The 12,384-nt window shown below is 36.8% G+C and overlaps 1 protein-coding gene across 1 annotated transcript in view; it reads left to right on the top strand.

Annotated features, from left to right (window-relative positions):
• Positions 1–10,531, top strand: part of spryd3 (SPRY domain containing 3) — a 45,285-nt gene extending 34,754 nt beyond the window's left edge. The window contains exons 9-11 of the mRNA XM_055056780.1: positions 853–978; positions 1,208–1,335; positions 7,026–10,531. Of these exons, the coding sequence (XP_054912755.1) occupies positions 853–978; positions 1,208–1,335; positions 7,026–7,160 (389 nt within the window). The 3' untranslated portion in view covers positions 7,161–10,531. The remainder of the gene's footprint in view (positions 1–852; positions 979–1,207; positions 1,336–7,025) is intronic.
• The last annotated feature ends 1,853 nt before the right edge of the window (positions 10,532–12,384 follow it).

Below are 12,384 nucleotides of genomic sequence, written 5' to 3'. Positions count from 1 at the left end.
TTATTTTGGTTGTACTTGACTGTTTTAACAAGCCCTGCTTCTTCTGGCTTTTGCTCATCGCCTGAGTGGAATGTCGTGATGTTCTGGATGTCGGGTTCCTAGTGTGTTGAACCTCATGTGGAAAATTGCAAAACTCTGAACACGATTGTGAAAGAGTAAAATATGAAATATGCACAGTATCTTCCTTCTCAAGGTGTTTTTCTTTTTGTGTCATGCAAACATTTCTGCAGTTTTTGAGATTTACTTTGTCCTGCAAAAGTATTTATTCTTCAAGAATATTTTCACATTTTGCTACTACCAAAAAAGTTGGCAGAGCGTGTTTTATGTAATCGATCATTCTGATGATTAAATGATTTATCAGTTTTTAAAAATTAAATTGATTAAATTCTTCAGATTTTTCATTTAAACCACTTTTCATACACATTTTCTTACAACCAAGAAGTTGGCAAAGTGAGATTTTGGCACAGAGGTGCAACTAAAACTTTTCTTGCAATCAATTATTCTGATTAATTGATTAATCTGTTAAAAAATTGGCACATTGGCCAGATTTTTCATTTAACCACCTTTTTACACACTGATAGGAATACAATAAATGATGGAAATAAATAAATATTTCAATTATTTCTTTAAGATAAGAAAATAAAAATGTTATTTCCTAAAATGCAATACCATAACATTCCTTTAGTGTATGTTTGATGTATGTTATTGTCAAGTCATGTGAAGTCCAGATAAAATACATAGATCTTTATGGTAGAGATTTGACAAAATGTGGAAAGTTAATGGGGCGGAAATGATCTGAAATGAAAGTGTGATCAGGTAATCCTAAATTAATCAGATGCATATTTTTGACAGATGATGGGAAGATCTTCTATGGCATCGGAGTTGGAGACGCTTTTGGGCCCCGCTGCTTCAAAGGGGACATCATGGGGTGCGGCATCATGTTCCCACGTGATTACAGCCTGGACGGAGACGGTTCAGGTACCAGAAATTACTGTTTCACTTTTACTCTGAATCTGTCTGCTGCCGTTTTCTTTGGGGTGTAAAACGTTTTCACAAAGGTACATTAGCTGCTTTGAAGCCTTCAGAGTTGTGAGATTAGTCAATGTCTTTAATTTTCGTTGCAGTTTCTTTTCTTACTTAATCTCTGGTTTTACTGACTCTTGGTTATTTAACTCTCCCTCCATTTTTTGTTCAATTGACGTGGAAGACTTGGGTCAGCTTGAGGGCCAACCCAGTCAAGATGGCGTCCAGAACGTTATGTATCTTAATGGTGAAGACGAGGAAGAAGAGGAAGGGGACGAAGTCGCTCAGGAACAGCAGGGAAGGAAGGTGACGGTGAGTTTTTTATTTTTATTTTCTAATGTAAAATAAATACCATTTATAAAACACACCAAGCCAACTGCTCAAAAAATAAAAAACCTCACAAACTGCAACTTACGGATAATTTTTTTTGTCAGTTATTTAGTAGTTTTGTAAGCTTCTTTTGTTTCTTTTCTGCATGTTTTTTTTATTGTGCAATAAATACCCTTTAGAGAAGCTACACAAAACGCTCACAATCGGAAACTTCTACAGAAAAAAATTAATTGTAGTTTTTTGTCAATTTTATATAGAGCAGTTCTGTATGTTTATGTTTGCTTTTTTTCCATCAACTATCTCGTACTTATGTATTTTATTTGTCTGTTAATTAGTAGTTCTGTATGGTTTTTTTCTATTGCAAATTAAATACTATTTATAAAACTGACACAAAAAGTTCACAACCAATCAGCAACTTCTGGAGAAAGAAATTACTGATAGTTTTTTTCCATCAGTTATTGAGTAGTTCTGCGTATTTTTCTATTCTTACAGTTTAATTTATTCACAAATTAGTGCATATAAAACAAACAAATTTGCCTATGAAAAACATGTGTTGATCTATGAAATAAATAACCAATTAGGTAAGAGAATGACTAACAAAAATAAAATAAACACATTTAAAATAATTTAAAGAGGAGATAACTGTGAGTTTAACAGCATGACTTGTGATGAATACACAACAAATTAAAACGTTAATTTGCTGACCTAGATGATGATAATTATTAGGATTTCCAGCTGCTCTCCGAATTTTTTTGACAACAAAAAAACGACTTTTTATGTACTTTTCCCATAAGAAAGAGGATCAAAAAGCCAGCTCAATGTTGAAGTATTTAGATGTTAAAGTCCATAATAAGTCAAAGAGTCCAAGACTAAGCAAGTAATTCTTGTTGGAGTTGAAAAGGAAACTTGGCGGTACGTCTTTAAGCTTGCAAAGATACATCTGGACGACCCACATGTCTTCTGGAGCAACAATGTCCAGTGGATGGAAAAACAGGTAATAATTAACATGTTGCGATGGCCCAGTCAAAGTTCGTGCCTAATCATGATTGAAATGCTGAAGGTAATGTTTGCAAACCATAATGAACTGAAGTAATGCTATCTCCACAACAGTGTGGATGTTATGGAGACTTTATCAGAGTTCATCTCCCAAACTGGCTGCTGGTTGAGCAGGAAGGAACCTTGAAACTGGAGGCTGTTCCTCTCATTGTAGCGCCGCTAATTCTGAGAAACATAAGCAGCCACACGTTCTGAGAAGGAAATGTTCCTGAGGTGAAACACAGAACAATGGTGTGTCCAGGTAATAAAATCTGCTCTCTGAGGGCTTATATTTAATTAAAAAAAAAAACTGGTTTTATTTGATTTCAGTCAGCTTTCATGCCACAAATACAAACTCCGGCTTGAAAATGTGAAAAGATACAAATTCTAAGATGACTAAAATTATTTTTACCGGTTGACTGTGGTCTAAAATTTTCATACCCAAATATCCGGAGAAGGTCCATAGTTCAGCTTAATAATGAATTAAGCTAATTAATAGAAAAACAGTCTGAATTGCAACAAACACAAATTTTAGATCCACAGAAAGAGACAAAGATTGATGAGATCACAACTGGTTTTAGTTGAAAACATCAGTGCTTTGTCTACTCGTTTTTCTGCACAAGTGTTTGACTCCAATGTTGTTAGATTTGACAAGGGTGGGGAGAAACTTCACTCAGGCATGAATCTCTACAAGACAAAATGAAAAATCTGGGTTTGAGTCCATCAGAACCAGAACATCATCAGAGTCGATGGCTCAGACGACAGTGACGAACGGACCGTAATGGAGACGCTGGAATACAACCAGAGCTGAAAAATGCACTTTCTACTTGAGTAATTTTATTATGAAGTATCTCTACTCTTACTTAAGTTAATTTCTAGGTTTTCTACCCACTGAATAAAAAACATGTTTTAACCAAAAATCACAGACACACACCTGCAGGTTTTGTTAAAGTTTTTTTCTTAAAGAAAATAATTTGAAACATTTTCTTTTGCCTGATTTTGCTATTTTTTGTTACCTATATAAATTATTGTCATTTTAGTCCAAACTTCCACTGAACTTGAATAAACTTTTTACCAAATGGTTTTTTACTCTTGAGTAATTTTTTTGACGGCTACATTTTACTTGAGTAAAAATATGTCAAAGTCGTGCTACTCAAGCCTAACCTTTGGGTTCTCTGCCCTCTGAGTAGAACCGAACCGAACATTGACCGTTTAGATTGCGACCTGCCAGTGGGGGAATCGTCTCAAGGTGTTCACCAGAAAGGATTCACCGCTCTTTGAGCGAGTTCTGGGTCTTCTGAGTGCCAGGAAAACCTGGACAAACCTGTTCAGTGGACGAGCCAAACCACACTGGAAAGATGGCTGTGTAGGAAATGAGCAGTTTGTACTTTTTGAGTTACTGCAGGAAGTTCCAGTCTTTGCTGGCCCTTCTTCAAATTTAATTTATGTATTTTATTTGGGAAGCAATTTGTTCAGTTTTTTAAAAACTTTTGTCCTGTGGTAGAGCTTGAAAGTCGGGGACGATGAGCAGTTTGCTGCCTTTCTTTGGCGCCACCTGTTGACCATTTGCTGCATTGTCCCCGATCCAGGAACAGAGCCCTTTCTCCTGAGCGCAGCTTTAAAAACCTTCATGAGGCACCTTTAACCTGTCGCCTTCCTGGCACCACCGCAGAGCGCGCTGCTCAGCAGGACCGCACCAATTATTTCATACGAGTCTGGAGGCCAGGAACCGCCGCACAATGCCTACTTTCACATTTTTAATGCAACCTGGATCTTTGTTGGACTTACCAGTTAACCAGACCTGGCGCTCTGCAGGTTTCTTCACAGCAGGGATGTCCTAAGTGTGGCCCTGGGGCCATTTAAAGAGGATTTTGTTTGGCTCCTACGTCCACAATTCAAGAAATTAAATAAAATCTTTGTATGTTTATTTATTTAGACACAAGTATTTTTTTTTATTTTATTAACTATGTTTCTGTTTTCTTTGATTACACTTTGCTAAAACCACCAAGCGCCACTCAACTTTTGGCAACAACAGTTGGGCCAAAAGTTGGCCCAATACATTAATAATGCCCGGAAGTTTAGTAAAATATTTACCTGTCATTTAATACATCAGCTGTTTATACTTTGGATCAACAATGATTTACATATTAATTTTCTTCAAAAATTAGACAACTTTGCCTTCATAGTAGATTTTATTTATCATTATGCCCTTTATATCTTTAAAGCGCAGATGTTCTGACTTTATTTGTTTATTTGGAGAGGTTTGCATGAGACTGACATGACACCATGACAGCTGTCAATTGCCTGAAGAAGTCCTTGTGAATGATTGCTGCCAGGAAGCATCATGTGGTAATGACACTTTAATGAAAAGTTTATTTAAAACTTGCACTAAAAGTTACTCTAATATTGTCAGCTGTGATATTTTGGTAAATATTGCAACTTTTAATAATTAAGAATTTCATTAAAAGTTACATTAAAAATGTCAGCTTTGCATTATTTCATGAATGACACTTTTAATGGAATTTTTATTTCAAAGTTTTATTAAAAGTGTCATTATTTACCAAATTATTCTTAACAACAGTTAGAGCCATTCATGAAGACTGCTTCATGTTCATGCCCAGTGTTGTCTCACGTTTATGTCATGTCAGTCTCACACACACTCCTTCAAATAAAGTGCTACTTTACTTTACTTTGGCCCTAATGCTGCTGTGCAGTCAAATCCTCCTACGAACCCGGGGTTGCTGGAGTTTGGAGTGCAGAGGCTCTGACTTTGTCTAGACTCGTCTGCACGCTTGTGCAAGCGGAGACCGGGTGAGGGGGGGGTCAATGAGAGGCGGCGAGGCTGACCGAAACCCAGCTGGGTGAGAGAGCAGAACGGGCCGGGATATAATCCAGGGATTTGTCCTTATTTATTTAGCAGGACACATTAGTCCCGGTGCGGCGGCACGGCACGCACTGTTCTGCTGTTGTTCGAGCTAATGACCTCTGTTTCTCTGGCGTGCAATTAAACAAGTTGGAGTGGGTGGCACAGTTCATGTTTGATATGTGACTCAGTCTCGTTTGTCAAAGACGCACACTCGGCGGTACTCCACGTTGTTGTCTTAGTGCCGCTGTTTGGGACCAGACTTTAGAGAGAAGCCGGCCGTAGTAGTGCTGAAAAGCTGTGGCGATGTTCTTCAGGGAACAGCTGGATGATGTTTGATCAGTGGCTGATTTAGTAGAGACATGTTCTGTAAACATTGACTTTCTCCCCCTCAAGACGACAGAAGTTACACTCTCACCTATTTATTCAGCCATATTTCCTAATTGCACGTAATTCCTGGTTGGGACTGCTGAATCGAGCGCTCTCTGGCAAAAAGATTTTCTCTTTCTTTTTATCCCTTCAGGGGTTTTACATCAATGAAAGCTTGAGTTTGGGATGGAAATGAACATTTTCTTCCAATTATTTAAACAACTTAAGCAGTTATCCGTCTTTTCTTGGTATCAGTGTCCATCCATCCATCGATGTCCTGTCCATTTGACCTTCCAGTTATTCATGAGTCCATCATAAATCTGTTCTTCTGTTCATTTTTCCATTAATCCATCTGTTCAACCATTATCCATCCATCTTCCTGTCCATCTAACATCAGTGAATCAGCCTTGAATCTTCTGTTAACAACAGCCAAATAATGCAATATTTGTTCTTGTCAGCCCAAAATCTAGATTTACTAATTAAATCAAATCCTGTAGTCATTTATTTCTAATTCTGGGTAAAAAAAATAGGAATAATTCTACATCAAGGCAACCATAGTTTGATCGCTCGCTTATATAAATCTGCATATGTTTCAGGATGTTGTGCATCACTTCAAACAATCAGAACAAGTGCAAATATAACTATTTTATTAGAGCATGTCCAAAAAAGTTAGTTTTGTGCTTATATACACAAGACATCACGACCATTCAGTAAATAATAACATTTAAAGACCATTAATTTAAGAAACTTTATTAGAAAACGAAACATTGCATAGATTATTTACACACAGATGGGTATTTGAAAACCTTTATCGCTGTTGGCAATGATGACTTTACCTTTGCAGGTAATGACATGATATTAAAATTAGCATTAGCATCAGACCAACAAATAAATCTATTTTTAAAACTTGCTTAAAGGTTGGTATTTTTGAAAGGTACATTTAATCTGACAAACAAGTCATTGGGACTGATATTAACCTGCAAAAATGTTAGCTCTCTTGTTTTCATTACTGAAGATGGGTAGGCTAAGCTAACATTAGTGCCTCTCTGTTTTGATATGACTTGTTGATTATTTAGTTTCTCACAGGGCTAGCTAATCCTAAGCTAGACTGACAGTAGCTCCTCTTTTCTTCTTTCTGTTTTCATATTGTTAGTTGATTATTCATCTCTGAAGAGGGATAAGCTAGGCTGATGTTAGCTCATCTCCTTTCTATTTTGATATGACTTACTTAGCTTGTATCAAGCAAGCTAAGTGTTAAATTGAACCCGGTTCTCATGTGCAGATTGTTAACCTGTATTGTGGATTAATGGTTTTAACAGCATTTGGCCAGTGGTGGGCACTAATTTCCACCCCTGCTAGTGGTCTGTGTGTTTATTCTCACTGCTACGCCCTTGCTGTCCTCTAGGTGTTTTTCACCAGGAACGGGAAGCTGATGGGTCGACGGGAGATGGCTGTCCCCCCTGGTGGTCTGTATCCCACCGTGGGGATGCTGAGCAGCGGTGAGAAAGTCAAGGTGGACCTGCATCCTCTCAGCGGATGAAGCGAGAGGTTATAGGGCAGAGCACGCACCATCCAGCTGCACACACGCACGTCTTCCTCTGCACTGCACCAGATTTTATTTATAAAACTAGTAATCGCAGTAAGAACAAACCACAAGCTCTGGCAGCAACGATTACTTCTATGCAATCTGCTCTACTACCATCCTCCTCCTTCTGCATGCACTTTGTCTCTGAAACATTGAGCTGGTAAATGCTCTCATCTGGACTCGCTTTTTCCATTGGTCACGACCCCGAGCAAAGCGGAGAGAGGCCAACGTCAGTTTGTTTCAGGGAACAGGACTCCCTCCCTCTGGGCGATCAGGGACCTCACATGCTGCTCTCCCAGAGCCAGAAGTGGAGCTGCTCCGTTTCCTCATAGCTGCATCGTCCTCCTTAAATCAGTATTGTGAGACAAACCAAGCGTTCGGCGCGTCTGCTGAGACGAGCTCAATTTGCAGCCAAAATCCAGATAAAAACGGGTCAGCAAACATTTTATACATGTCATTTTTGAAAAACAAATATTTAAGTGAATTTATCTCATTCAGGGAATATTTGTGTGTTTTAGCACTATGATAGATAAACTTTGGCTTTATTTTCTGGATCCAAACTGTGAGCAAAGGTAGAAACTTTAACCCTCTCTAGGCAGGTGTTGCAGATTTGCAACAAGTTAGCCAGTCTTTTCAAGTAATTTGAGCCTGAGAGGGACCAGTCCACTATTGACTGGTCCCAATTTATGCAATCCACATAAAAAAGTGTAAATAAATGACCTAATGTTTGGAAAAAAAGATTTCAATCTGCTCAGTTTTATCTCCAACTGCAGTCCTGAGAATTGCTATCCACCAACCTCCAGATGACCATTCACCTCTGCAGGGACCTGATAACAACACATTCCTGGACTTCAGGTGTTTTGGAGAAGGAATGAATCTAAACGTTGCAGAATCGTAGCTCTCAGGACCGGATCTAGACACCCAGCTTAATGTGAAAAAGATGCTGCATGATGTTTGTTGTTGCATGGTTCCCTGCATTTCACTGAAGGGTGACAAGAACAATTCTGCATCACAGAGTTCAGGCTGATATTTCCCTTTAAATGCTGCCAGATTTCTGCATTGAGCTGTTGAGTCTGTTTTCGTTCTCAAATTATTAAAGTTTGACGAAACAAGACAGGTCAGCGATATTAAAGTTTATTAATTAACTAACAAGAGTCTCGGAAGAAAACTCCTGGTTACTCATCACCGGATTGGTCACACTCTGATGCCCAAAAGTATTAATAGCCTGGCATATATTGATGAAAAACTATTTTGAAGTGGCACAAGCATCTCTCAAAAAATAATAGGACAATGTATAAGTGTGTCATAAATATATATATTTATATTTTAAAGCTGCAATATGTAACTTGTTGAAACTGTTACTCTGTCGTAACAGTATCACATGAGATAGATAATCTGTGAAAAATCGATCTCATTTGCCTTGTCTCAGTGTTAACCAGAAACAACCAATCAGAGCCAGGAGGCGGGTCTCAGCGCTGTCAATCATCCTCCATGTGGCACTGCTAGAAGCTAGCAGAGCCCTTTGTGAATGCTAAAGCTAGTGAACGTGGCAGGTAAATGGTTTTTCTGTAATGGTGGGTTGGGTTTAGCAGTGATTACATGAAGTTGATTAGCAGAGCCAGGACCCTCCTCTTTGCTCTGATTGGTTGCTTTTGGTCAGGAGCGAATCATTTCTTAAACAGAAGCTTAAACCTAAATCACTTCACAAATTTAGCCAACAAAAATCAATCAGATCAATGGATAGTAAAGGCAGGGAGGCATCCTGGGTCGTAGGAAACAAGCAGCATCAGCAGCGTGAGGTGAACTGAAGACTGGCTTTCTGGTTCTGAGACATTTAAAAGAGGACACCGACTCTGCTGACCCGATTACGTCAGGCAGCTTCAGGCAAAGTTCAGCGGCTGCAGCCACAGTCGACCCGCTAGTCGGAGAACGGTGAACCGCACTCAAAAAATCAGTTCTGAGTGGAAAAAGTCTCCCATAATGTGGTGTTTAATTCTCAGGTTCTGCTGGGTCGAATCTGAACGCTGTGATGCGGAATCCAACATCAGCAAAAGCTTTGTGATGAGTCTGGTGGAGCTGGTTTCCACATAACTTTATAGAACCTGAAAATAATCGAATCTGTAAAATTATACCAACCTGGCCTGTCATAACAAATTTTACTGGACGATAAATTACCCAGAAGATATCGTAATAAACGATAATATTGTTGTTTTGAGACCATGTTCAAGTAATATTATGGTAATAATGGACTAATAATTCCAGAACCCATTTTAAAAAATAAATAAATCTAGTGAACATTTAACACTGGAACTGGGAGACATTTTACATTTCCAAAATAAAGAAAACAACAAAAACAACAAATAAAATGAATTATGAAGGTTCTGTTTTGGTCTCAATTATCCCTTTTTCTGAAGTTTTGTTTACAGACTTTTATCCTCCAGTTTACGGTAAATTAAAAAGTTTAATTTATAATGCGATAAAATGGTTTATTGCTTATTGTAACAGGCCTATTGTCTTCTCTAAACTCTAAACAGAGTTCATGACACAAACCAACACAAAACTGTGAAGTGGAAGTGAAATACAGTTTTTTAAATTCAGTTTTTACATGGAAAATGTTGGCATGTATTTGTATTAAACCCCTGTTGCTCTGATACCATGAAGAAGATCAAACAGTGTTCCTGTTTGCACTTCAAAACAAGCATTCAGATCAGAACTAAAATACAAATTTATAAAAATCAAAAGTATTTAAAAATCAAACACAGAAAAACTAATTTATCTCCATATTTACACATTTTTTAATTAAAATGAAATGTATATGCCAATAGTCTGACTGAGATGAGCAGAGCTAATAGAAACACATATGCATGCCACACTTTTCAGATTAAAAGTCACCAGAAATATAACCAAGGTTCCTTTTTCTTTCACTTTGCAGTTATGCACTTTGTTTAGGTTCATCCCATAAAATACCAATGAAAACATTTTATTTTGTAACGTCACGAAACGTACAAAACATTCATGGGGTGTGAATACTTTTGTAAAACGTGACGTAAAGCTTCTGCACAGCATAACTTTGAAATCACATCTGCTGGCATCTCAGTTTCTAGCTGCTATGTTTTTATTTTCTGGAAAAATAGAATATATTCAGCTTGAATCAAAAAAAAAAAAAAAACTGGAAATAAAAGAAAATGTTGCTCAGATTGGAGCCAAACATGATTTTAATTCATTTTCCAAATGCAGTCGTTCCTGTTGTAAAGTTCTGACTTGTTCAATTGCACTATGATATCCTGATTCACATGCTCATCAATAAATGTTTTATTAATGTTAAAGTATTTACTTTCTCTTTTGTGTGCTCAACTTGGTTATTTTAAAGAAATTTGCCTATTTTCCGGATTAAAATTTTTGTTCTTATTGGTTCCTCTAATGCAAGAGAGACCAGAAGAATCATTCCTGAAAACTAAAATCGCATAAATGTTGTTTTTTTTTAATGCTATTGAACAACAAAACCAGAAATGAAAGAACAGGATATTTTTTTTCTTGTTATATAAAAGCCGATTAAAGAAAACTGGAAGAAAAAAAAATTGTTGGCTGTTCTCAGCAATAAAAACAGGATCTGTGTCAGACTTGATCTGAAAACGCTTTGCTGTATTTAGCAACAATTAAAAGCAGATTTGGCTGCACCAACATGTACTTTAGAAAACGAGTCAAGGAGTAGGGGTGGTCCTGGTTACCATGACAACGGAAAGAAACAAGATGATCGCTTTGTGTCTCAGCTAACATTTTAGTAAGCAGATTTTGATTTAAAAGTTGTAATTTTGTCCGAATTTATTCTTGAATTGAGGTTGGGAGGCCCTAAAAATCAATCCAGGGGCTTCAAATGGCCCCCGCACCTCAAGTTGAAAACCGTTAAGTTATTAAAAAATCTGAGTTTCTAAAACTTTAGGAAGAAAGCGTTACCGTATACGCACTTTAAATGGATTAGCTGTATTCTGCCCCATTTTATTGTTTATAATGAGGCCAGAAAGGGGAATATTTAATATGGATGATTAATTGAAGCTGTTTTATGATGATGATGATGCAGAGGATTTATTGTCAAATACAGCTCAAAAAATTACAAATCATGATTTATTGCACCTAAAATTTTACTTTTCTTAATACAGTTTATGAACAAGAGATGTACAAGGTAACATGTGGAATGACTTTGGTCACGTCTTAGGTGAATTTTGGACTTTTAAAATATTATTTTTCTATTTTCACTGCATGTTTGTGCCGTAAAAATAGTTTTACTACCAATATGGAGCAAACCAAATATTCATATAACTGTATCTCTGACTGATCTGCACTGAACTCAGATTTTATTGATCTAAATTTGGTCGATGCTTTCAGAATTAAAGCAATAATTTGTGGCAACTACTGACACCTAGTGGTCAGTTAACATATAGCCATTCGTTGTATTTTTTAAAAACCGTTTTGGTTATTGGACTTAACTCAGTTTTTTTTTTATCCTTCTCAGCTAAGAAATTTATTTTAGGTTAAGAAAATGACTAACACAGAACTGTGTTGTGAAAAAGATCAACAAGAATCTGAGCAGAGAAGGTAATAAAGCAAAACACAAACTTACAAATAAATTAGGAAGGACAAATATGAACATCTCTTTTCATTATTGTTGATCCTGCCTCTGATTGGTTGGGACAACACCATTATCAAAGAAAGGTAAGAGCAAATATTACTTCTGTATCAGGTTTGGTGAGGAACTGATTTTAATCAAAGTTTTTGATTAAAATTCCTTGTGTTTCCATTGTTTAGTGATGTAATCACACCAAGGTATGTGATTAATATTTGATTATTTTTTATTAAACATTTGTTTGAATATATTTTTCAATATTAGAAATGTATTTAATGTATTAAATATATAATTTAATACACATTTTAATAAAATATTAAATATTTTTTCACTTCAAGTGTAGTCAGTAAAGAATCACTGTTTATTTAAAAAGTTGAATGTATAATTTGTTTTTCAGCTTCAAAGTATTTACAGATTTTTAGCCAAGAGAGCCACATAAAAACTTATGGCAGGCTAGATTTGGCCCACAGACCCCGACTTGCTTTAACTTCCTCACTATATTCTCAATTCCTGAAAAACTGAACTTTGGATTTTCAGGAATCTCTTCCAAAACAATCA

This window comes from Poeciliopsis prolifica, unplaced genomic scaffold, assembly GCF_027474105.1.
Source record: "Poeciliopsis prolifica strain line A6 unplaced genomic scaffold, Auburn_PproV2 SCAFFOLD046, whole genome shotgun sequence".
Taxonomy (NCBI): domain Eukaryota; kingdom Metazoa; phylum Chordata; class Actinopteri; order Cyprinodontiformes; family Poeciliidae; genus Poeciliopsis; species Poeciliopsis prolifica.
The sequence above is the reverse complement of the archived record's forward strand: the minus strand, read 5'-3'. Positions and strand labels throughout refer to the sequence as shown.